We start from the raw sequence: 27,157 nt of genomic DNA, 5'->3' as shown, positions 1-27,157 counted from the left end.
CACGGCTATTGTGCCCTGTTCTGGTCGTTCATATCACTCTTCTCCGCCAGGAAAGAAATTCCAATGAGCTCCCGATACACAGACAGTCTTCTTGCCACAGAGGTCCCTTTGTCTGAATCCCCCACAAGTGACAAGGTCAATCTTAGCCCATCTTGACATTTCTATGGAACCTTTCCACCACATTTTTTTCCCCCCAAGTTCAAATCATTTCCCGAAACCTTTTGGAAATCCAAAGAAAACTCTGCATAGATAAAGTATCAGCTAAGTCCTTGAACAAATACCATTCACGATTTTTTTTTTTTCTCAACACATTTTTCTATAAATATACTTATAAAATCCAAAGTGTCAAGGTTGGTATGATTTAATCCACATCCTTGAAAAAAATAAACCCGAGGATTTGATAAGAATATACTGAATTAATGTTTAAAACAGTATTCACCTGTCTTCTCAGCATACAGAAAGTATTTTCAGAATTTCTAAAGAAAATCGTGTTTTCACAGGTTTTACAAGAAATTTATATTTAAAAAAATTAAAATTTTGTGCTGTGAGGTTGCTGAGTATTTCCATTACCACATAAAGAATGAAGAATTCTCTCATTTAAGTCATAAGAAAAATTTGCAAACTCATTTTCTATGAAAGTTTATTTTGGAAATATTCATTTTTTCTCCCAGAAGAAGCAGCAGAAAACTATCATCTGAATTCAGTCAGCATATTCAAAAATTTTTCTTCCTCGAATCACTATAAAAGTAATTTAAGGAGTTCAAGATAAACTACTTGGATATCCTTTTAATTTTACTGTATTGTTGCATGTTAGGGTGTCTGATTATATAGGAACCATAGGACACTTTTATAATCAATGAGCTTCTGCAACATTTCCCCCATGGAGACACAATCGAGACTGCATATGCTAAAGACACTGGACAGCATCCCTCGCCTGGGGGAACAACAGCCACAGGAAAATGACAGGCCGATGACAGGCCTATGATGTCTATGCATGGCCCAGGGCTGTGTCAGAAAAGTAGCTGCTCTTTGCTTGTAAGATCTCGACATTTTCCAAGGTCCCAACATTCAAAATGAGACAAAAGTCTAATCACTCTCTGTGACTAGCTCCATGGGTGATATATATCACAAAGAGTGAGTCCTAATAATTTCCCAGATGGGTAATCCCTAGAAGAGGCCTAAAATGAAATTGAGCTCTTTACACTGAACTCTGACCTGCACTTTTTAAAAAACAAAAAAACTACACTAATAAAAGAGAAATATGCAAAATTGACCATACCTCCGTGACACACATCAGCTAATCGGCAGTGAGTATGAAAATTAACCCAACAAAGTTGGTGGGTTAAATTTGCACACACAGGCTCAGAGTGGCAGGGAAGGAATGCCTATTCTTGCACAAATCTTCATGCAATGGGTCTCTATTGTGTGTGTGTGTGTGTGTGTGTGTGTGTGTGTGTGTATTTGAGCCCTAGTCAGTTTGGCCTGCAGACTGAAGGATTCTGGGTTTGATTCCAGTCAAAGGTAACTCCACAGCAGGCTCAATCCCCACCTTGGTAGGGGCGAATGCAGGAGGCAACCAGTCAATGTGTCTCTCTCACATCAATGTTTCTCTCTCTTTCTGTCTCCTCTCTCTAAAAAATCAATGGAAAAATATCCTTGGGAAAATATGTTCAAATAAGAATTAAAAAACCTCACTAGTTTCCATTCTGTTTAAATGAAAGAATGAATGAGTGAATGAAGCAAATTCACATAATTAATTTGGGTCTAAGTCTCCTGAGCTGCAAAAGAAAAATGCTGGTACTTCACAAAATGCTATATATAGGATTAAATCAGATGAAATAAGAACTGTTGGAAAAACGACAAAATTGATGCCCAGATGCTAATAATCAATGCATAACAATTAGAGGCAACAGCCCAGGATCAACAAGTAATCAACAAGCTTAGAAGAGCTTGCTTTTGAACGTTAATTCATCAACCATGTGCCTTGCGCTTAAATCAAGTGCTAGATTTAACTTGGCTAGACCACAAAGTTTACATTGAAATCTTTTCCATCGGCCAGAGAAACTGTGTGGTCCTGCTTGTTTAACTCACAACTGGCAGAGTCAAAAACCCATGTAATGGCTCAAAATCCACAGCTGTAAATGAAATGCAGATGAAATGCTGCAACTAAGCCCCAGCCATTGTTTCTTTTTCCACAAAATTCTACCCTCGTTGAAGATTGATAACAGCTCACAGACTACAGTTGGTAACACTTTTATCTGCCCCAACCAGGGTCATTATCCAAGTCGAAATCTCCATGTTAACAACTCGGAATCCATGGGCTCTTGGAGCTTGCAAAAGCAGTGCAAAAAAAGGAAGGCAAAAGGGCATGTAGTAGCCCCGCATGTCTGCAAAAAAAATAACCAGAACAGCGTAACTGGCAGCTGGAGCATGTCTGGGTCTATTGCGAAGCACGGGTCCAAAGATTCTACCACTCCAAGGCAAACACCAGACAGGGAACAAGGAAACAGCTCAGACTTCAGTGCTAACCTAAAACACAACTCCCAAGCCTTAGGCCGAGGGAAGAACCCATTTATTTTTATTCCATTCCAAGTCAAAATAAAGACGATTGCTACAAGGTTGTAAAACATCCCCGTGCACATCACTGTGCTGGAATCTATGGACAGCAAGACCTGTCCTTTGACCTCCTCTTGGACCAATGCCGGCAGAGATAGACAGAAAGGGGACGTACGCACAAAAGCCAAGAAATACAAAACTCAGAGCCATTTCAGAAGGTCAGGCACAGATGATCAAAATGATAGCAATAATATCAATAAAATCCCCACTAGGTGAGAGCTTAGGTAGTGTTATGTAGTAGTTACTGTACATGTTATTATCTCATTTAATTCTCCTAACAACCTAGGGGATTAGCTAAAATTTCATCCCCATTAGATAACATGGAGAAACTAAGGTTTAGAGTGAATAAGCACTTGTCTATCCTGTTACTGAAAGAGAGATAGTTTTTGAAATTTGAGGTTTTATAACCTTCAGCTTGTTGTTTCCTGCAAAACTCAAGAATGATGATTATAATAATGTACTTATTTGAACGTAAATAGTACTGATAAAAATGATAAAATGTTACATAATTCCAATGATGCCAATAACCATTTGCTAAAAATAGGGCAAAGGGTGCACGGGTAGCTGACTACTGGTGCTCCAAAGGGAAGCGGGGCAGAAGGTTCCAGGTGCCCACTGTCACTATATCCTTATTCCCTGTCCAGCACGCCCTTCCGTGGTGGGCCCAGGCCCTCAGGGTCATCTATCTTGCCTTCAGCTGGGGTGGACCTGGGAGCCATCCATCTGTGTAAAACTGAGGACTTCTCCAGCAGGCTTTCTGTGTTTTGTCACTCCTTTATCCCAACTTCCTTATCAACTCTGCAGCTTCCAGAAATTCAGGCTTTTTAAAAAATATATATTTTTATTAATTTTTTACAGAGAGCAATGGAGAGCAACAGAGAGTTAAAAACATCGATGCAAGAGAAACATCAATCAGCTGCCTCCTGCACACACCCCCCACTGGGGATGTGCCCACAACCATAGTACATGCTCTTAACCGGAATCAAACCTGGGACTTTTAAGTCCTCAGGCCGATGCTCTATCCATTGAGCCAAACCAGTTTCAGCGAAATTCGGGCTATTAAATCTTTCTTGGTGTTCTTCACTCCCAGTTTGAACTTTCTTGGATTATCTGAAAGAGTTACCGAGCACCCAGGTTTCAGATTCCTAAATGTTGTTGCTGGTGTGTGTGTGTGTGTGTGTGTGTGTGTGTGTGTGTGTGTGTAATATCACTCTATTGCAAGCCCTCTCTCATCTCTTTTCTCTCTCTCCCTCTCTCTATCCCTCCCTTTTGCGTTTGTGCATTGACTTTCCCATCACTTCTCAGTGGCTTCCGAAGGGAATGAATGCAAAGTCATCTTTCATTGGCGATATCTCCCTTGCCAAGCCTTCGGATCCCCCCACTGCTTTCCTGCAATCTTGACTGAAAAGACTGCACTTATTATTAAGACGCCTGTGGACTTTATTCTTTTCCCTGAAATGATACAGAAGTATCTACTTATTTTTTTGACTTCAGTCTGGGTCATGGGTAAAAGCTGAACCATGTGGACTAAAATACCCCCGTTATTAGAGAGGACTTGCATGTGAACTTCTTTGTCCGCTCATCTCAGGAAAGAGAAAAGAGACAAGGAATGTCATAAAAGCATTAGTAGCTTTTGGAAGCCACCGTCTTTTAACAGTCAGCAGAAGACATTTCGGTTTTAGGAAGAATAAAGCTTCTTTGCTGTATTAAGGGAAACAATTGCTTTATCTACCAAAGATTCTGTGGTAAACACACAGAATATCGAGTAAGGAAGGAACAGTTGCAAATGAAAAAACAATGGGAACGGCCATGGCTTCGAGGCAAAAAATTAAATAGGTTCCACAATGTAAACAGTCTCATGTTCTCTGGCCTAGTTCAACTTAACAGGTCTTCCTTTAAAAATTCACAATTAAGAATCTGTCAGGAAGAATAAAGTGCTAATATTAGTTTTGTAAAACTGCTGAAGGTTTATTGTGAAGGCTACACTGGCTGGGCCCCAATTATACCTTTAAAGAGGGTTACAAAGAAAACAGTTGCCAGGCCCATGGTACTGACTGGGAGGTCAACAGGGCATTCGAGAGAGAAGGAAGCCTCGATTATGGAGAGGCTTTGAGAGAAGTCCATGCAGTTCTTATCCTATTTACTTCATTTCTGCTCCAACCAGAGGGTCCTCAAGTATTTCTGGGCCAAAATTCTGACCTTGGTTTCTCTCTCTTTTGTTTTACTCTATGCATGCGCCTCAAGGAGGGCACTACCCGTCTTTGGGTGGGACCACTCATGCTCATGTGGGACTGCTGTGCCAACTGCAGGGAGCCTGCTACCTCTGGCCCCCACTGACTAATGCCAGTAGGACCATCAAGTCACTGGAGCAACCCAATATGCATTTCCCAGTGCCCATAAGGAGTAAACACAGCCACCGCCACTTAAAAACCAGTGCTGCAAGCTCTAGCATCTCATGGAGAGCCACCCACCCCTATGACTCAAACCCTACACCTCCAGTCAAGATTTTTCTCTAATCTCCTTCCCCTCAGGCTTCACAATCACTTCAAACCTGTCCCAAATTGAATTTCTCATCTCTCTCACGAAGCCCCAACCTGTCTCTCTTCTATCCTGGCCCATACAACCACCGTCCACAGTCAGCAAGAAACCTGGCAGGCAGGCAAAACTCCTCCCCTTTTTCTCATCAAGTCCTCAGGATTCTACTCTCTCAACATCCCTCAAGTCCTTTCTTTCCAACTCCTATCAGGTTCCCATCATCTCTGGCTGCGTTTCTGGAATGGCCTCTGATCTTTCACCATCTTCAGAGCCTCTCTTAGGCCTTAGGTTTGACAGTTTTACCTTCCAGTCCACCACCTCATTGCCCTGTTTAGTGCCGCAATGTTTCCACACAGGCTCAGCAGGACACACAGAGGCCTTCGCCGTCCTCAGCTTTGATTCCCACCGGGGTCCTTAAGCCCATAGCCTCCAGCCAGAGCCAATGGACCTGCTGATTTCGGGAGATGTGCCCTACATTGGGGTGCTTCTGCACATACTCTGGGAATGTCCCACTGGCCACCACTGGCCGCTGGGGACCAACAACCACTGGGCAGATGCCATCAGCTAATATGCCCTAGAACCCAGGCACCTTCTAGAAAGGGAGGTTCCATAGTATTGACTGAAAGGAGCAATTTTTAAAAATATATATATTTTATTGATTTAAAGAGGAAGGGAGAGGGAGAGAGAGATAGAAACATCAATGATGAGAGAGAATCATTGATTGGCTGCCTCCTGGATGCTCCCTACTGGGATTCTAGTCTGCAACTCAGGCATGTGCCCTTGGCTGGAATCGAACCTGGAACCCTTCAGTCCACAGGCCGACAGTCTATCCATTGAGCCAAACCAGCTAGGGCAAGGAGCAATTCTTTATTAAAAAAAAAAATTTTTTTTTGACCTGTCACTGATACACACACACACACACACACACACACACACACACCCCAGAATCAGAATTATCTTGTCCTTATTGTCTCCATAAAAGGGCTTCTTGGCGTTATTTATGGCCAATAAAGAGCCTGAACTACCATAAAGGGAATCTGATGCCACACTGTTAAGTTGATTGTTGAGCATGTTCTGACCTCAACCGACACTAAATATCCTAGTGCCTAGAGCTACCATTTCTCATTAGGTAAAAGGAACATAGCACTTAACGAGCCATGCTTAATCAGTAATACCCCATCCAGACACTGACCATTTGTTTTACTCAAGATTCTGTTTGACATTTCTTAGGACTGGAAACTCTGTTGTGGGCAGCACATTAAATAGTTATCACTTGAGAGTCATTCTTGGAGACTGAACGCTGGAAATTCAACCAATAGGCATTACATAATAAATGGGCTTTGCCAACATTCTGAGCACTTTAAATTTTTAAAAGGCTGTATCTGAGTGTTTCAGATACGTAAATGGCTTTTCAAACTGAATTAAATAAACGTGTGCACTATGTTATTATAAAACAGACATAAGATTATCATGAAGAAGCAGATTCTTGTTGAAATATAACAGAAATTAAATATCACACAGGCAGCTATCCAAATTACAACATTACATTTCGAGTAAAAAACAAAACAAAAATGCAAAGAAAAGAATATTTATTTATTTTTTTAATGGAGGATGAAGTTTCTGAGCTTGCTTTTAATTAAAAAAAGGGAAAAAAAAAATGGTCCAGAATAGCCCCTTTCCTATAAGCTACCACAGAAATGAAAATATGCTTAATAAAAGCATAAAATATTTAAATTTTATAAATGAGTAAAATGTAAATCTATTAATTTAAATGAAATGACTTGTTTCATCCAGAGTCAACCAATTGTGAATTTTTGAATACATTTTTTTTATAGTTAAGAAATGATCTGGCCTGGCCAGTGTGCTCAATGGTTACGCACTGGCCCATGAACCAGGAAGTCACGGTTTGATTCCCAGTCAGGGCACATGCCTGGGTTGAGGGCCCAATCCCGGGGGGAGGGGAGGATCGTTCAGGAGGCAACTGATTGATGTTTTTCTCTCATCCACGTTTCTATCTCTCTATCCCTCTCCCTTCCTCTAAAAATGCAACAAAAATATATTTTTTTAAAAATGATCTGGAGAAGTAGCAACCTGACTGAAGTTAACCAATCACCAAAAGAAGCGACTGCCGGAACCCAGGCCCCTTCTGAACCATGCCGACACACAGGCAGTATTGTCAAGGCCCAAAGGTTTAAGGAAGCATCCTCAGGTCAAGAGATCTGTTGTTACTTAATAACCAAAATTTACCAAAAGCTTTCTCTGGAGTCATTAAGACACTGCGAGAGCTGACCAATGGTCACATGATTCAAGGCACAATTCCACACTGGAGTAAAAACATGCCATGAGGGTTTTCGGAAAACATTTCTATTTTAAAATCATGACTTGCAATTTACAGTTATCAAAACAGTAATAATTCTTCATAGTGATGTAGCTGATTTGGAAGCTTTGTTTTCCTTCAATGAAGTGCATGTTATAATGGAAGAGGCTCACTTTGAAATCTAAATACCTTTGGAAGAGGAGCACACCATGTAAGGTAGAAAATAAAGCTTCATTTCTTTTACCCAAACTGGCAAGACAACCCTGGCTGGTGTGGTTCAGTTGGTCCCATGCAACAAGGTTGCTGGTTCGATTCTTGGTCTGGGCACATGTCCAGGTTGTGGGCTCAATCCCTAGTGGGGGGCGTTCAAGAGGTAGTTGATTAATGCTACTCTCTCACATTGATATTTCTCTCTCTCCCCGTCTCTCTCACTCAAATCAACCGAATATATATATATATATATATATATATATATATATATATATATATATATAAATAAATAAAAACTGGCAAGACTAGTATCAAAAGCACTAATGGGTGGACCACAAGCAACAGAAAAAGCTTCTGAAAGAGGATTTCCCAGCACCCCTGCCCCCCCCCCCCCCCCCGCCCCACACACACACCACAGGCACACGGTTCCCTCAGGCCCAGCTGGTCCTCCAAATGTGTATTTTAAGTACCCATGTCAATAACAAGATTGCCAGGATCTTTTCTGGTGTCAGAATCTGTGCCACTATCATGAAACATTTGGAGATCTCAGTGATTGGACCTCAAATTTCATCTCTTTGCAGAAGCCCCACCTCACGTGCTGATCGGTTTAGCATGGACGTTCAACCTTAGAGCTCAAAACAAAAGTGCACCTGGCACCTAGTGACTGAGCCAGCAGGCATACATGAAGGCACTATCGTGACTGCTTGGCTCCTCTCTGAAGTGACAGAAGAGTAATGTTCGGATTCACAAGGAATATACACACCAGGGCACCACCAGTTTTTGACCATCCTAAAGACTGTCCAACTTCTAGGCCCTCTATTTAAGAAAAAAATTAGGTTCAAAGCAGCTATTTAAAAGGTACCCTTACAAGCAAGAAGGCTTGAAGCTTAAGCTTCATTAGTTGTATAGTAAATCCAACTTTGACCAAACCACATAAAATTGCCGATATTCAGTCCATAACCAGCAGCTTCGTATGGTTCGCTTTAGTGACCTTCTGGTTGCAGTACAGGCTGTACAGTTGGCTAAGAAGCACATAAAAGCTCAATGCTGGTAGACCGCGTTCCTGCACTCATGAAAAATGATACCGAAAACTCTCCCAGCAGCGCTTCTGAAATGCTAATACGGAAAACCTATAGAAATCACTATGTCATTATAAACACATTTCAAAAATAATGTTTTATGTGAACAAAATAGTAATATGTGAACAAACACAAGAACATGAAGATGTAAACAAAATCATTACTGTATTTGCTTGGTATGATTGTTAGTTCCTTTTTTTTCTTTCCCAACTAAGTGCTGTCACATCATTGGCATAATTGAAAAGGAAAAGAGTGAGCAGAATGAGGGAAGAGAAGGAATGACGAGACCTTAGATAACACAGTCTGCTGTGACAAATAATTACACACTTAGCATCTGTCTCTATGTCAACAGCCTGAAATGTATCTTTAAATTTATTTCAAAGAATAAAGATAAAAGCCAATTGAGTAGATGAGACATTTCATGTCTACAAATGCCTTCCTTTTGAGATAACACAGGTGACTGTTAGTAAGCAATGCGTTGTCATGACCAAAGGTAAATAAATAAAGGGAACTTACTTTTTGCTTGCCTCACAGACATCTGTAATATTGGAGAAAAGATGGTGACTCTCTGTTTTGGTCATTGTGTCGCTCAGTTCTTTAGAATTTTTAAACATTCGTATCAGGATCTCCAAGCTGAGCAAATATGAATGTTCAGAGGATATAACTTCAAAGATGGCCTGGTAAGGAGGAAAAAGAAATATATTATTAATTCTATTAACTGAAGAACTAACTATAACTCCCATAATCCTGCGTATAAGGATGAATATAATATCTTGAAAAGTACAAAAAGATATGCATGAAGAAAACTGTATTACACCTGGCCAGTGTGGCTTGTGGTTGAGTATCGAGCCATGCACCAAGAGGTCACCGGTTCGATTTCCAGTCAGGACACAAGTCAGCATGCAAGCTCATCCCCAGTTTCTCTCTCGTTGATGTTTCTATCTCTCTCTCTCAAAACACACACACACAATAAGAGCATATTTACAAAAAAATAATAATAAAGAAAACTGTATCACCACACTACTGTCTTTATATAAGGCACTTATACCCAAATCTTGAGAGAGAGAGAGAGAGAGAGTCACTGCCCATAGGGTAAATAAGAAACAATGAAATCATCGCTTGTATAACGAGATTGCATTCTGAGGTCATACTTTGCCAAGGGGTAGGATCTATGTCAGGAAGCTAGGGCATGTGATAAAATCTCCCTCCGTGTGACACTAATTAATCTTTGGGGTCATATCCTGCAGCCCTGCTTTTAAAGCATGTTGCTCTGGGACAGTAAAGATGTACGGACATCACTTAGGATTCAGAGAAAAATTTGTCTCACAAATACAGTCCTCTCGGTCTCTTTGGGACCTTTCTCTACCTACGTTTGAATCTGAATCGTCTGCAGTCAAGGACAGCAAACATTCTGGGTGTGTTAAGAGAGCATGACTGCACCTACCCTCAAAAGGCTCTTGACTGCCTCAGGAATTCTTTTATATCAACTCATCCATATTGAAAGCAATTCTGCCTGTTCAACAGGCCACCACCTCTGCTCTTGTCAGCGTCTCAAGAAGGAGCAAAGGGCCCTCTGCAGAAACTCTTGGTGGCAGGTATACAGTGGTTTTCCTGATAAGCATTCATTCATGATGAAATGCCAACCCACTAAGGTGGATGGACATCAGTGCCCTAGGTAAGGAATTCATCTAGCCCCTTAACAAAAATCAACTTCAGGCCCTCCAAGAATGACAACACAGGGGAAATTCCTCCTTAGGGAGGGATCCTGGACATCCTGAGATTCACGTCCTTCCTGGAGACCTCCCTAGTAACCCTGCCATCATCACCTTGCCCTCTGGGGCTCCTCCCTGCAAGCCCTTGCTCAGAAGATTCTTCCCAGGACGCCCTGTGCTGCTGCTAAGGCTGGGTGGGAGCAGGGGAGGCTGGGCAGGTAGAGGCCTGGCTACTGGTGGGTGAGCCATATTTGTAAGTCAGATTAGTGGTGCCAATCTCAATATGCATCTCTCTGTTCAGCATCCATAAGCTTTTAGGGAAATCTTTCTTCAATGCCCTGCTCTAGCCTTGTTTGTGCTCAGGGATTTAAGTGATATAAATTCTAAAGAGTAAATTAGAGTAGGCACATTAGGTGTCTCACTGAACCTGTTTCTTATGTAATTCTATAACACAATGATCATACGATTATCCCCAGGAAGAGCAATGCCAACTAAAGAAAATTGTCACTTTCCAGTCAAAACTAAGGGACTTCAGGTTGTTGATGGATACGACTTAAAATATTTTAAAAATTAAAGACTTTTATAATCAAATCCAAAATATGAAGATCTGAACAAAAAGATACAATGAACTGTAAAGAATAGGTCACAGGAAAAGATGAATAAGTGGTACTTGCATATAATAGGGTTAATGTAATTGATAAAACACCTGCAACATTAACTACTTAAAAGCAAATCAGGTTACCCCTGCTAAAAATAGGTACATAGGAATAGAAAGAAGCCATAAAGGTAGAGTTGCTGCTGTCACACTTTTTTTCATATCGCAAATCTAAATAAATATTTTCAAAATATAAGGAAAACAAAATAGCTCCCAATAGAAAGAGATTAAAAAACCCCAGAAATGTTCAAATGGAATCAGGATTCTGGAGAAGCTCTTAAATTTGTCCACAGGGAAAGAGAAACATTGTTTATATCACAATGCTAACAATAAAGAAAAAAATATGTCACCTATGGTCCATCATTTGGAAAACAGATTTTTAAAAGGTGGTAGCTCAATGGTTAAGCATCAACCTATGAACCAGGAGGTGACGGTTTGATTCCTAGTCAGGGCACATAACCTGGGTGGTGGCTTCAGTTGCCCAGTGCAGGGCACACAGGAGGCAGCCAATCAATGATTCTCTCTCACCACTGATGTTTGAATATCTCTCTCTCACTCCCGGCCTTTCTGAAATAAATAAAAATGTATTTTTTTTTAAAAGGTGGTCTGCCCTAACTGGTTTGGCTCAGTGGACAGAGTATTGGCCCTCAGACTGAAGGGTCCTGGTTTCGATTCCGGTAAAGGGCATGCACCTTGGTGGCAGGTTCCCTGGCCCTGGTCCGGGGGCGTGCAGGAGGCAACCAATCGATGTGTCTCTTGCACATCAATGCTTCTTTCTGTTTCTCCCTTTCCCTTCCACTCTCTTTAAAAATCAACGGAAAAATATCCTCGGGTGAGCATTAACAAGAAAAGAAAAAAAGGTGGTCTGAATGAGTGATCTAGATTAATACACATTAACACTGATAAATCTCAAAAACAATGTTGAACGTAAAAAGTAACCAAAAGTATGCTCAGACTCATAATCATTTATCTATGTTTTAACACACACACACACACACACACACACACACACACACCAGTACATGTATATAAATCTATAGAACACATTAAAAAATACCGAGTTAAAAATACTGATTGGACAGTTATATAATTCATAATTATAGTTGCCTCTGGGGTTGGGAATAGGACTGAGAATGAAAATACAGGATTTCTACTTTATTGAAAGTCTTATTTTCTTTACTTTTAAAAAAATGAAGAAAAATTACAAATATAACTTCTCAGTGATGGTTATACTAATATTATAACTTTAAAAAATGGCAATATAATGTGCCCTTATATTATTGTATTACTCCATGCCAATGAAATAAGGATGCAACATGACCATTGTAAGATTAATTCATATGCATGTATATGCGTAAATTTATATAAATATGCATAAAACAGGTAGAAAATGCTTTGAGACCTTCATAGTATTATCACAACAAGTAATTTTCTTAAACTTCAGTTACTTAAACTTCAAGTTGTAAAACCCTATTGTTACATTTTATTTTTTAATAAGTGAAGTTTTATTTTGGCATAGTTTTAAATTTACAGGAATATCGGAAAGCGGGCTCAGAGTTCCTGTGTCTCCTTCACCCAGCTTCCCCTAGCCAGGGTACCTCACATAGCCAGGGTACGTTACATTTAATCTACAGACAAATGTACATACTTTATTCAGATTTCACCAGTTTTTTCACTAACGTCCTTTTTCATTCCAGTTTAAATACCTGGACTAGGTGCTTTGTTTTTAAATGAACGTCAGGATATTTTAAAATATTCTTTCCTGGGACGTTATGAGCAGTTTCGCTTGACAGTGATCACATATGTCTTCTGTAATTTTATTCCTCCCATGCCTGTATTTATTTCACACATTTGCAAAGCAAAGCACTTGAGCAAGTGCACACAGTAGGTGGAAGCATATGCACACTTCAGAGCTCTAAGGCAGGGGTGGGGAAGCTTTTTTCTGCCAAGGGCCATTTGAATATTGATAACATTCACAGGCCATAGGAAATTATCAACTTAAAAATCAGCCCACTGTGTTTGGTCAAATATTTAACTACGCTACCCCTCATACCTTGGCAGGGCCAGACCAAATGGTTTCATGGGCCTTACGCGGCTCACTGGCCAGACGTTCCCCACTCACGCCCTAAAGCATCTGCTGGTAGAAAACATACCTCTTGTCTCTTCCTTTCCTCCTGGCTAACTGTCTGAGATAATCCATTTCTTTTCACCTGGTGGGGGAGAAAAAGAGTTTTTAGTTCATTCACTTTAATGATTGTTTTATGTAAGGCATAACTTTATGACTTTAAAAGTGAATTAAGAGAAATTTATGCAAAATGATGAATTCAGTACATGTGAAGTTTTGGAGTCTCATACATCCTCAAATTGCATGGGGTAGGGGGGTAGGTGGAGGTGGAAGAAGGTATACAGTGATAAATGGAAAACAACAAAATTAGGGGGTGGGAGGTAAGAGATCAACCAAAGAACTTGTATGTATGCATATAAGCATAATAAATGGACGCAAGACACTGTGTGTGTGTGTGGGGGGGGGGGGGAGGGGGGGTAGAGGAGACCGGGGGAAGGTCAATGGGGGAAAAAAGGAGATATATGTACTACTATTTGTAATACTTTAAACAATAAAATAAAAGTTTTTTTAAAGAAAACAACAAAATTAAATTTAAAAACATATTTTTAAAATGTATATTTTTATTAATTTTTAGAGAGAGAAGAAGGGAGAGGAATGGAGAGATAAAAACATCAATGAAAAAGCTGCCTCCTGCAGGGCCTCTACTGGGGCTGGGGATCAAGCCTGCAACCTGGGCATGTATCCTGATCTTGTGTCCTGGTGAAATCTTGGATCCCGAGCTACACCAGCTGAGCTAGACCTACTTTTAAGTTCACGTCTCATATTTTCATCCTACATTAAAGAATTTTCAAGATGTATTTTACTAATTGTCAATCTAGACATTTTAAATGTGTGCTGTTGTGGTCGTTTAAATATATTCAATGGAATATAAAAGCCATAACGATCTGATATCCACCCATCATCCATTTAAAAAGTACATAAGCTTCCCTTGGAGATTTTACCCTCGTCTTCTTTCTCCCCTGAAGTCACCTTCCTACATCAATTTCCCCCCAAAATTTCCTAATGTAACCTAGTAATCCTATGTGTTCGGGTATCTTATCAGTCATGCTACTATCCCTGAAAGCAAAACTATAATTTTAAACATAATTTTCTAAAAATCCCTGTAACTTTAGCTTTGAGAATAAAAGAGATTTTTTTGTGGATTATATAACCACCACAACTATCATTAATAGCGTATGATCAAAACAACATAGTTACTTTCAATTTTAATGCACTAAGCCTTATGAATAACATGTTCCTGAGGATGAAACTCTTAGAAAGATGGAGGGCCTTATGGTGGCTTAAGTAAAGGAGGCTTCACTGAAAATATTTCACATTGACCCCCTTTTATTTTAGCCCCAGTGGTCTGACACCTTGGGGCCACGCACTGTAGTAACAGTTGTGATAGGCAGGAGGGATGCCTTGCTTTGGTAAAATGGCAAAAGGGCAAATGTGACTGGGGGGGGGGGGGGGGGAGAAGAGGACCAACTGTAATAATCTGAACAATAAAGATTTATTAAAAAAAAAAAGGCCAATGTGAAAGGAGAAGCTGGGAGAAAACACAGGTAACCCTTTAACTGCAGATGTAGTCTCAGTTTGAGAATGGAGAACTACAAATTGAGGATCCAGAAAACCGTAACCTTCAAATGCTTCCTGTCCACCTCGCACATGTCCGTGAATTCCAGGGGTGTGATGCATATGGTAGAGTGAAGAAGGCTCTCTACATTGTGTTGTCATTGGAAACCAAGACAACCACATGTTACTTTAATTTTTGGAAAAAGCTGGGAAGCAGTATAAAAATATAGTCCCAAATCAATATTAAAATGAGAAACCATTTACTGAACATTTACCCTATGCCAGGAAATGTGCGAAACGTTTTACACCTGTTTTCCCACTGAACTCTCATAAAAACTCTAGAAAAGTTGATACTCTTCTTATCCCCATTTCACAGATGAGGATAACAACTGAGGCTGGGGATCCAAGATCACACAGCTAAATAGGTAGCCAAGCCGGAATCCACACCCATGCCTGTCCAACTCCAGGGCTCATGCTCTTACCCACAATATCATGAGGGTTAGGGACCCCTTTCCACCACCCTTCTGTAGGGTTGGGCGCGACCCCTTCTAATGCCAGGTCTCTATACCAAGCCTCCATATGTTTCATTGCATCCACCATCCTGACCCAGCAAGAATTCATGCCTAAAAAGGCTCCTTCAGGCACTTATAAGGGAGGAGATGGCCAGAATGAAACTGTTCAGAGCCTCTCCCATTTGGTTAACCCTGAACAAGAATTTCACAGGATTTCCTGCCTGACACAGAGTCCTGGCAGATGGATATCCAGGCTCCATGCCCACAATCTCTGCAGGTGAGGTCATCAGCAAGCATTTCCAGGCCATTCACATTTTCAAAAGGACTGACGAGTTCACAGACCAGGAAATCTTCAGGGGAAGAGAAGGAAACCTGCGGCTTAGAGACCTAGACAGGTGACATCTAGTTTACCGAGGGATTAAGAGTGCTTCACCTGATCATAAAAACAAAACAAATTCCCCAGCTGAAGTAGTTGCTTTCTGCGGGGGAAGAGAAGGTAGTTTTAACCTAAAAGTCATCAGTTAGAAACCAGCAACCTATACAAAACTGTGACACAGAGAGAGAGAGAGGGGAAAAAAAAGATTCCAGGAAGCATTATTCAGTCATAAGAAAACTGAAGTGGGATCCATGTGAGGAGCCTGAAAGTTTGCTCTGGGGAATTATGACAAACCAGTTTCTCCTGGCTGGCGGCCACACCATGGCTCCAGGGCCTGTCCTTCCATCTCAGCCCCTGAGTGCCCTCACAGTCTGGGTGGGACAGCCTCTTCCTCCAGAGCAAGGAGGAGCATTTTGTGCACCTGAGCCCTCCTTCCACATGGAAGCCTACATTAAGCAGTCCCTGAGAATAGGTTGGAGAAATGAAACCAGAAGAAGAGGGGAAGAAAGGGATATAAAAAGAGGGCCCCACAAAGGCTGGCAGAAGGAAGAGAAGGGAAGATGAGAGGAGAATGGAAAATAGGGGCAAATATCAAGCAGGAAAAAACAAGAAAGACTGTGTGGCAAGTTTTTAATAGTAAATACCTCTGGACATTTTCAAAAACAGTGACCTTGTCAGTGAACTTAAGTAAAATCACTGGTAGGCCCAGACTTTTTTTTTTTTTTTTTTTGGGGGGGGGAGGGTTGCTTAGAAAAATAAATCTGGTAAAGGATATTGTTATACCTATAGTTTAAAGTTTATATGCTTTTTGCTAAAATATTATGTTTATCACATTTCTCCTATTATTCCCCTTGTTTCCACATGCAGAAATGAAAAAAATATATATACAGTATGGAAGCTTCTAAAACTGCTATTTTGCTATCTAAAACAAAAAATTTATATTGTACAGGCTCCTTTTTCATTTTAAAAATACTGTTTCATGTCGGTAGCTCTGGCTGAGTACAAACGGAACACGCAATCAAAGCAACACTTCCTTTAAAGTCTCTTCCGACCTCCCTGGGACTGACTAACTCCTCACTGTCTTGGCCTGGTTTGAATTTTTTACTCAACTATATAATCAGTAAGGAGAACTGTGAAAATACTTTAATGAAACACTAACAATTGGATTCAATTTGGGGTTCTTGAGTTTATATAATCTAAGCAATTCACAAGACTGATCCGTTCTTGCCGTAGCAAGTTCTAGACTCTAAAGAGAAAGTATGAATGCAGGTCAGTATCTTCAACACTGTAAGTGAAATTCAAATAATGCAACAGAATTATAGCCCCAAGACCACAATTCTGACCTAAGTTAACAAATATGAATATATGTATATGGCTTAACCACATAACAAACTCAGAGAACTCAGTAATGTTATAATAGCTTTAAATTTGTAGATTTTTACTGTTGTAATTGGTATTGAAATTCTTCACCCACGATCTTTGTAACGGATACATATTCTGGGTCCAATTGAGAAAGAAATGAACAATTAGCTGAAATTAATAATAAAAAAAAGTACAAATACTTCATGCATGTGCAGTTAGACCCAAAATACTGAAATTTAGAAAAGAACAAACTGCCTATGGTACAGGCCCCAAAGTTAATTATTCAATGCTCCATTCAGAACTCACGCCAGTATTCTTGACAACTTGGGAGTGTGACATACTCAGGTGACTCTCCTATGAAGGAACAGGGAGGCTTGCGGCAGAGATTCCTTCCCGCACTCAACCAGTTATAGGCGACTTCGCAGAACGGTGGCAGGACACCCATAACCTTTGTGCGATATCCCTTGACTTTTCACTCCACACACTGGAACAGGTTACAAGCCAAGTTCTCTAAGGCCCAAACAGAGCCCCAATGTTGACATTTGTACATACTGAGCCTGTGTCCAGGACAGAGCAGATTCTGTGCAGGAGCCAAGATTAGCAATCCCAGTCTCTCGGTCAACCAGATCACCATTTCTATGGGGTGAATGGGAATATGTTCTCGGGCCCCCCAAGACTTGATGCTGTTTGTCGGTTAAGATGAGTGCACATTCCTCCTATTTTCCCCCACCAGCCAGGGAAACCAGATGGAAGGGTCGCAAAAGACTGACTGTCAGAGATGGACAGTGAAAAAGCAGATCAGAAATTTATGATCCAAGATCACTCGGGCTCCATAAAACACGAATGTAGGTTGAATACCCATCTGAGTTGAGACCTTTATACTTGGCCAGAGTTGCCCCACTTGCTGAAAATCAGCTGATTATTCCTGCCTCTTAGTGATTCCCTATTCACCAGCTTCTGTTCTTAAAAGCTCACGTGGGAAGGGAATGAATTGCAAAGCAGAATTAAACCACAGGGCACAATCTCTCTCAGGTCTTTTCTACAAACTTAACACAACCCAAATAGCCCCTGAATTACAAATGAGCTACAGTTCTTTCATGGTAAGTAGCACGGGAACAGCATCTCTTTGAGAGTATGTTTGAGATTTTTCCTAAACCGAAAAATCTGCCAGGGTCTAGGGGTCATGTCCATAGCCAGGCCCCTGAAGGCTCTCTCCAGCCCCACATTACCCATGGAGAAAGGTCCTGAGCTGCCACTCTACCTAAGCTAAGAGCTGCCACACAACATCCATTTCAAAGGGCTAGAGACCTAAATAACCAAAAATCAGATAAATGAGGTCAAGATGGCATCAAAATTTTAGAGAGGTAGAGAGTTAGAAGACAATGGCCCATTTAATAAAATCATATGCTTAGTTTAAAAATATAGCAAGTAACATGCCAGGGACCTCCTAACTCATTTGTTCAAAGCACAGATCTGCTCGCTGATCTACTATTGTTGATCTTAATTCTATAGTCCTCACCCAAATTCTATAGACCACACCAAAATTCTATAGTCCTCACCAAAATTCTATAGACCTTACCCAAATTCTATAGTCCTCACCAAATTCACCCAAATTCTATAGACCTCACCCAAATTCTATAGACCTCACCAAAATTCTATAGTCCTCACCAAAATTCTATAGATCTTACCCAAATTCTATAGTCCTCACCAAAATTCCATACACCTTACCCAAATTCTATAGTCCTCACCAAAATTCTATAGACCTTACCCAAATTCTATAGTCCTCACCAAAATTCTATAGACCTTACCCAAATTCTATAGTCCTCACCAAAATTCTAGAGTCCTCACCCAAATTCTATAGACCTCACCCAAATTCTATAGACCTCACCCAAATTCCATAGACCTCACCCCAATTCCATAGACCTCACCCAAATTCTTGATTCTCAAAGAACAGCAAGCCTCTCAGTTCTCCTCTCCACGCTGCCCAGGGAACCTCAGGTCTACTAAAATGACAGCAAACTCAGTAAGGCAGGCCAGGGCTTCAGGCGTTTGCTTCTCTGTGGCCTGAGTCACCCTCTATAGACAGAGCCAGGATTCTTGAATGAACTCAAATGATTTCAGTACAGATATGAGGCTGAGAGTACAACCCACAAACAGATAGGTAATTAAATGTACCAAAATAAACTGCTGCTGCGCTCTGTAGGATGTAGGAGATAAGTGTGCTTCACTTCACTGCAGCCAGCCTGGTGAACTAGCTACCCATACCATACCGGGCCAATTTCTGATTCAGAGCTCTCGTTGCTCCTTCTTTCATTTCTCAGACTACCTTTATATCAAATGCTTGCCATGTACCAGAACTTTGTAACTTCTGTCATCATCATTGTAATCAGCCAGCTAATATTAAAAACAGAAAGAGAGCAAAGGGAAGGCCAGATATTAAAGCATGGTCATCTGGGCAGCTTCACCAGGGAACTACAACTTCACACTCTCAAGGACACCATTGTGCCATTGCCTACAAATCACTAGAGGAAGGGGAAGGTAGGTGTATGCCACAGTGAAGTCGGGGTGACACTGGGGAGGTGCTTTCCTGGCACTCCAGCCTGGGAACAAAGATCACTGGCTAGGAGGGTGGACCCCAATGCAAACCCACAAAAATTTAGGAATACATAAGCCCTAGACAAAGAATCCTCTCTCTCGCTTGCTCTTTGCACTCCCTTGCTCTGTGACCCACACTCACCCATGCACTAGCTTGCCATGTGGCCTTAGCAGACCCTTGGCCCATGGCCATGTGGATCCACACGCAACGGACTGCAGCTGGGAACACACACTAAGCTAGCCAGATCCTGGAGTGGACTGTGCTTAAATATGGAGCAGAGACTCTGGAGGAGTGTCTTAATTCTAGCTCTACTGAAGGCAAGACTGGACTTTTCCCCTGGCAGGACAGAGGGAAATGGTACCTTGAAAAGACAAGGGTTTAATTCCATGCAAATAACTATCATTCATTCTCCTGTGTGAGTCTCAGAACATTCCTTTCCTTGTGACATCACAAGAATTCCACTTCCACTGGCCACAAGTGGGGGGACAGAGGGCACAACCCATACACTCCTCAACCTTATGACAACCCTTCAAGAAAGATAATAGCATCAGAAAGCCAAGTCATTGGCCCTAGTGGAGGGGCAAGGCTGGGATTCAACCCCAAGCCTGCCTGGTTGCCTTCAAAGGCTGAGCTCTTAACCCAGGCAGCACATGCCATCTTGAACACTTCTGAATTTCTCAGAATTGGGATCTACAGCTACCCTTCCTCCTAAACAGAGATCCTCCCACTGGGTGCCCCAGAAACCTCATCTCTCACTGGATTCCTAGCTTCTGGGGCACTGAAAAATAAGTTGTCAGTGGGGTGGCCTGGTGATTTCACGTGTTGCTTAATCTTGACATTTCTCCCAGTATAAAGGAATGCTTCCCTTTGCTTGTGGCTCTTACTAGCTAGCCTGCATTCCCTGTGGGTGCTGAGCCTAGACCCAAATGTACTCATTCTCTATCCTCCAGGTGAGCAAGAAATGAAGCTCTTCACCTACCAACAGTTAAGAGGAGAAAATGACGCTAAAAACACACACATGAAAAGCTAATGGCACAGAAGTAGGAAAGATGAAAGGGAAAATGATGCTAGGGGAAAAGGGCAATTTACAAAATTATTTAATAAAAGAATGAGCAGGTTTACAAAGTGCAATATTTAATAAAATACTGAGGAGCAGACCAAGACTAGCAGTGGAGGGGGTTGGGAATGGTGATAAAAATCAAAGCAGATTTTGGTCTGAACTGTTATGCCTAATTTTGTAATAAGGACAATGTATTTGTATTACTTCTGTAATTCAAAATTAATTATTTTAAAGAACTTAATCAGCTTTAAACTTTGAATTTTTAAATTGAAAAATTAGAACAAATTAATGACTAACAATGGGGAAATGGTTAAAAGAACCACTAAACATCCACCTACGTGATGAAACACAATTTAGGCCATTCAAAAGGTTGTTGTGGAAGAAAGTTTAATCATGCGGAAAGTCATTCACAACATTGTCAAGAGAAAAATAATGGGTTACAAAACAGCAGGTTTAATAACACACACAAAAAAGATATGTAGAACACAGGAAAAATATGGGTATCAAGACAATATAATTTTATTATTGATAGTCTTGCTCAAAAGAAAAATTCAATTTCACCTTTTTAAAAAATGGCCTGAAATCTTATATACAAAATGTCAGCAAATTTTTATTTTGTTATCTTTTTCTATTGATACTTTTTATTTTTCTATGATGAACATGCCTTGGTTTTAAAGCATAATTTTTATACCTAAAAATTTTTATAGAATATTCTCATATTTATTTTTTATAGATTTTTAGAGAAAGAGGAAAGGAGCAAGAGAAACACCAATTTGTTGTTCCTCTTATTTACGCATTCACTGGCTGATTCTTGTATGTACCCTGATCAGGGCTCAAACCCAAAACCCTGGCAGATCGGAATGACACTAACCAACTGAGTGACCCAGCCAAGGCCTCCATCTTTATTTTAAATAAAAACTAAAATAGGTTTCAAAGTCCTCTCTCGAAAGAGAAATAAAACAAGTAGGGCAGACAAAGAAATTGTTAAGGCTGCCAACAGTTCCTGCATCTCTTTGTTGTTGCCCATGAGCAGAGCTAGAGAGAGGAGAGGGGGCCACCAGCAGGAAAAAGAAACAGAGTAAGGCAGAGGGAGGGAGTGAAACAGAAAGAGCTCAGTCAAGTCCAAACCGGGCAATGGCTATGAGGCAGTGTTGAAAGTGAGTGATGACAGGCAGGTGTGGAAGGGTGAGAGCGAGGGGAGGAGGCCTGGGCTGGAGTCCGCATCACTGGGAATGACGCCATGGACACATAGTGAAGGTGTGAGTAAGAAGGGCTGGCACAGGCAGGTCCGACGGGCTCCTCTGCAGAGGAGAACACCCGTTTGTCAAGGGGATGCCCGCAGGGTAAACGCTGTTTTGTTTGTGTTTGTTATTTTTGCCAAGTGGCAAATGGACAGGATGAACAATTCCAAAACAGTGAGTTGCTTAGACCTGTGGTCGGCAAACCGTGGCTTCTGAGTTACATGCGGCTCTTTGGCCCCTGGAGTGTGGCTCTCTCACAAAATACCATGGCCTGGGCGAGTCTATTTTGAAGAAGTTTGAGTTTAAAAAATTTGGCTCTCAAAAGAAATTTCAATCGTTGTACTGTTGGTATTTGGCTCTGTTAACTAATGAGTTTGCTGACCACTGACTTAGACCAACACTGGCCCTGAAGTGAATTTCTTAGACTTGCAATAAAAATCTAACCTAAGGAAAATAACTATCCTAGGAAAAATGAGCAATAAAGTGAACTGATGTTTTACGTAGGATTTACATAGCATGCAATGGTTTCACCGGACGGGAATGACCTTATTGTACGGAGGAGATCTGAGAAATAGAAACTGAATTAGCATTCTGTTTACCTACATATCAGATGTCATTCAAGCCATATGTTATACTTCTGCTTTTATTTCCCACTCTTCTGTCCAACCAGCCCATCTATTGTAGTTTTGGTCACACTTTCTAGAGAGGAGTATCTTGATCTTAACTGTTTTTCTGATGTCTGTATCATTCATTTTGACATTTTGTCCAACCTTCTTTCAAAAACATCATTTAGACATTTCATTTCCATTGTCCTCTAAACCAGCTTCTATAATAAAATCCTGCAGTACAGGTCTTAGGTTTTAGGCTTGTTTTGTTTGCCCCCCATAATTCAGGGATGCGTTTTGGAGTCAGAGACCAGGGTTTTTCAAATTACAAGTTTAATTTGAAACTCTTAGTAAGCAGCAAGATAAAGTCCATAAATCTCTGGTCTTCATCTATTTAAATGTAACCAAACAGGAGGATAAAATAGAAAATACCCTAGTATACTGCATGCATTAAAGATAACTTCTGCTTTGTCAAACTTTTGTTCAGGATACACACATATACCCACCTGCACACATGCACTCACATGGACACACATATCGGTTAGAAGGTAAAATGTATTTCGCATTATGTGAGGTCACTGATATGGACCACGGTTGCAATGTCAACTCCTCCATGTGTAAGTGTATACAAGATATATCAGTCTTGTCACTTAACACGCTCACAGACACCTGCAAGAAAAGCTGTTCTCTGTCAAAGAAGTAGCCCAACGTGGCCACATTTCACACCACAATGCATCGTGGAGGCCAAAGCTGATTGGAAGAGAGCTTGTTAGGCACCTGGCCAAAATGACAAGGAAGTGACCTATTATCAGAGGGAAAGTAGCTGAGCCAATATGACCCAACATGGCTCTCAAGAAACTAAATTGGTTCATTATACACAGAGTGGCCAGATTATGATGATCTCTGAACGCATAATAATCTGGCCACTCAGTGTGTGTAAGTGTGTGTGTGTGTGTGTGTGTGTGTGTGTGTGTGTATTAGAGGCCCAGTGCATGAATTTGTGCATGGGAGGGGTCCAGCCAGCCTTGCCAGGGGTAGGGGACATGGGTGGTTGGTTGGCCAGCTTGTCTAGTGGTCGAACTCCTGGTAGAGGGGACAATTTGCATATTAGCCTTTTATTATATAGGATATACATTGAGTATATATATGGAAGCTGAAAGGACAGTGTGAGGCGGAGTAGGAGTGGACCCAAGTCCAAGTTAGGAGGTCTCAGAAACTCCAACTCTGCAGGAGCTTTCAGGAGAAAAAGACAGACATAGTAAAGAGGAAAAATAAGCCAATTCATGGGAAGAGAGCCAACAGGCAGATGGTCACTGAGTCACAACACTGGCCAAGTCATCACACGTAAGTATGGTTCCTGCTCTTTCAGGGAATATCAAGACCCGTATAAAAACAGTAAGCAAGCAGTCCTACCGAACATCTCAGAATCTCAGCTGCCTGAGTATCAAGTACTAAGGTACGTAGAGAAACAGTGCTTGCCCTCGTGGTCTAGTCACAAGACTACCTAAACTGCAGTGAAACAATCGAGTACATTCACTGGTACACAGGGAGGCCTCTGCAAATATCTGGTTAATCATTGAACTACATTTAACCATTGGTTTGATTCATAAAAGGATGCCCCAACGGCAGGTGTCAGAGCTACAGCTCTCCTGCAAGTCAGCCACTGACCTGCCTGCTCACACGGAGACCTCGACCCCAGGTGGCTAGCAGGGCTCCGTGTTGCTCAGCTGAGCAGACAACCACCATGCTCCCTTGTAGATCCCTACCAGAAGCAGGGTGTTTCCTGACCCCTCACGGGAACTGCTCCCATTTTTGTGTTATTGCAGTTGGCGGGGTGGCAGAGTTTATCTCCTACGCCAAAGGGGAAAATAATCTGCAATTTCCTTTCACTGGCCACAGCACTTCCTTCTGCAGGAGCTGTCCATGGGCTCTCCAGTCCCTATCTCCCCCAGTAACAGGTACACAAATAATAAAAACTGTACTCAACTTAAGACATGAGAGTACAGACTAATCGGGTAGAAAGTCAACAGCTTATATGTAGTCGGGATAAATCAATGAAATTTGACAAACACATTTTTAAGCATTAGTTCCATATCTTAAAATTCAACAGTAATTTTGAAGGTGGTGACTTTTCCAGTCGTTATGCAAACAAACCACTGTGTGGCTTGTGGCTCTGAGAAACAGTATCATCATTGGACCAAGGGACAAGATGCCACGGGGGGGACATCTGAAGGTCAGAAAAACAAATATAAGAATAGGATAGATGTTGTCTACAATCCAAAGCTCAAGTGTAAAGAGCCTTCCCCCACAAGTACTCAGAACCTCTCAAAGTAACTGAGTCTTTTCTCCTTTTACCTAATTTACCTTGTATTCCTACAGAACACACCCAGACAAGTCCCCAAGAGGAACCCCAACTGGGGACAGAGGCTATCATTTAAAGTGATTTCAGCCAAAACTGGTTTGGCTCAATGGATAGAGTGTCGGTCTGTGGACTGAAGGGTCCCAGGTTTGGTCAAAGGCATGTACCTTGATTGCGGGCACATACTCGATGGGAGGTGTGCAGGAGGCAGCTGGTCGATGATTCTCTCTCATTGATGTTTCTAGCTATCTATCCCTCTCCCTTCCTCTATGTGAAAAATCAATAAAATATATTAAAAAAAAAAAAAAAGGAACAGACCACTCCCAAGCAGGGTCAGGGGGTGTTATTTATTAAAAAAACAAAAAACAAAAAATAAAGTGATTTCATAGGATGCAAATGCTACTATGCACTAACATAGTTCTAAACTGTGATGACACCAGATCCCAGGTGTTTCCAAGACATCTATTAAATCCTGGACGTGGCCAAACAACCATCAAGAATTTTTCTTTTGAAATAAAAATTAAAAACAGCCCCAAATGGCCCCGAACTAGGAACCTTCCTGGCTGCTTTCGCTGCTGAGTAGCTTTGGTTATTTTCACTTACGGGACTGGGTTTTTGCATTTTTTCGTTCATATATTCATTCGTAAATTCATCAAATATTTACCGCAAGCCTCCTTAAGTCAGGCACTATGCCATGTGTTATACAACAGGAACCAAAATGGACAAAAATCTCTGCCTTTGTGTGGCTTTTATTCCAGTGGGAGTAGATGTACAATAAACAAAAAAAGTAAATCCCGTAGTATGTAGGAGGAATAAGTGCCACAGAGAGGATGGGACATGTTGGGGAAGGAGGGTGTGAGGGAAAGAGCCATGGGACTTTCTAGAAGGAGAGCTACTGCGAGCTGCAGAGACAGCAAATGCAAAGGCCCAGAGGCAGAGTACATCTTGTATCTGAGGGACAACAGTGCGACCAGCAATAAGCAAGGCAAAAAAGGCAGATGAGTCCAGAAAGATAACCAGGAGCCAGATCACACAGCCCCTGTCCCTCCAGGTCACAATAAAACTTGGCCTTTGCCCTGAGTGGAGGAGAAATCACTTGAGGGTTCAGAACAAAGAGATAGTGTCTCAGAATATTTTAACAGGGCACACATCCACAGGATAATTACACAGGTGCTACTTGGGGAAGTGACGAAAGGGGACGAAGGCAAATGCCGGTGGTTGAGCAGGGAAGCAACCAGGTACTCCACTTCGGTGCTGGACAGGGAGGCAGCACAGAGCAGCTCTGTGCTGAAGGTGAAGGCAGCAGGCTTTGCACCTAATTGAAAGTAGGTTGCCGAAACCAGTTTGGCTCAGTGGATACAGCATCGGCCTGCGGACTCAAGGGTTCCAGTTTCGATTCCAGTCAAGGGCATGTACCTTGGTTGCGGGCACATCCCCAGTAGAGGGTGTGCAAGAGGCAGCTGATCGATGTTTCTAGCTCTCTATCCCTCTCCCTTCCTCTCTGTAAAAAATCAATAAAATATATTAAAAGAAAGAAAGAAAGAAAGAAAGAAAGAAAGAAAGAAAGAAAGAAAGAAAGAAAGAAAGAAAGAAAGAAATAAATAAATGTTGGATATGTTAGAAAGGGGAGCATAAGGAATGGCTCCAAGGTTTTTGACCTCTGCAACTGGAGAAATGAAGCTATTTGGTTGAGAAGAAATAAAGGCCACTGTGGGAGAAGCAGGCTTGGGTGGGAGAGAAGAGAGTGATCAGAAGTACACCTTTAGGACAGGTTAACTTTGAGATGCCTATTAGACACCAGAAGAGAAGTTGGATATTCTTACCTGAAGTTCTAGAGATAGAAACTTGGAAGTCATCAGAGCATATGATGTAGTTAAAGCCACAAGATTGGAAGAGATCACCAAGGGAGTGCAGACAAGAGCAGAGGCCCAAGGACGGAGCCTGGGACCCCCCAACATTAGAGATCAGAGGAAGGAGGAGGAGCCCACAAAGTAGCTCAAGAAGCTCCAGCTGCACTGACTTCATTCTAACTCCTCTTCCCCACCATCACCCCAAGGGCCCACGTACATGAGGTTCTCTCTGCCTGGGACTCCTCCACTGTGCCTGCACCCCCACACCCCACACCCCACCCCAACCTTGCCCAGACACCTATCTGGGCACTCCTCAGATGGCAGCTCTTGCCATCTCCTTTGCCATCTTCCCTCGACTGACGGCACCTTGCCCAGACAGGTGCCCTCCCCAAA

At 41.6% G+C, this 27,157-nt stretch overlaps 1 protein-coding gene across 4 annotated transcripts in view; it reads right to left on the bottom strand.

The window, feature by feature from the left end:
• The window catches only part of ARHGEF26 (Rho guanine nucleotide exchange factor 26), a 112,391-nt gene that overhangs the window by 69,415 nt on the left and 15,819 nt on the right, over nt 1-27,157 (bottom strand). For 3 of the 4 annotated variants that reach the window (XM_045583617.1, XM_036445491.2, XM_036445490.2), the window contains exons 4-5: nt 13,278-13,334; nt 9,274-9,434 (exon numbers count right to left, since the gene is read on the bottom strand). In XM_045583617.1, the coding sequence (XP_045439573.1) occupies nt 9,274-9,434; nt 13,278-13,334 (218 nt within the window). The remainder of the gene's footprint in view (nt 1-9,273; nt 9,435-13,277; nt 13,335-27,157) is intronic. The other variant, XM_045583616.1, reaches the window with a different exon arrangement.

Source organism: Pipistrellus kuhlii, unplaced genomic scaffold (genome assembly GCF_014108245.1).
Source record: "Pipistrellus kuhlii isolate mPipKuh1 unplaced genomic scaffold, mPipKuh1.p scaffold_m20_p_2, whole genome shotgun sequence".
NCBI classification, from domain to species: Eukaryota; Metazoa; Chordata; class Mammalia; order Chiroptera; family Vespertilionidae; genus Pipistrellus; species Pipistrellus kuhlii.
This window is presented reverse-complemented; position numbering and strand designations above follow the sequence as displayed.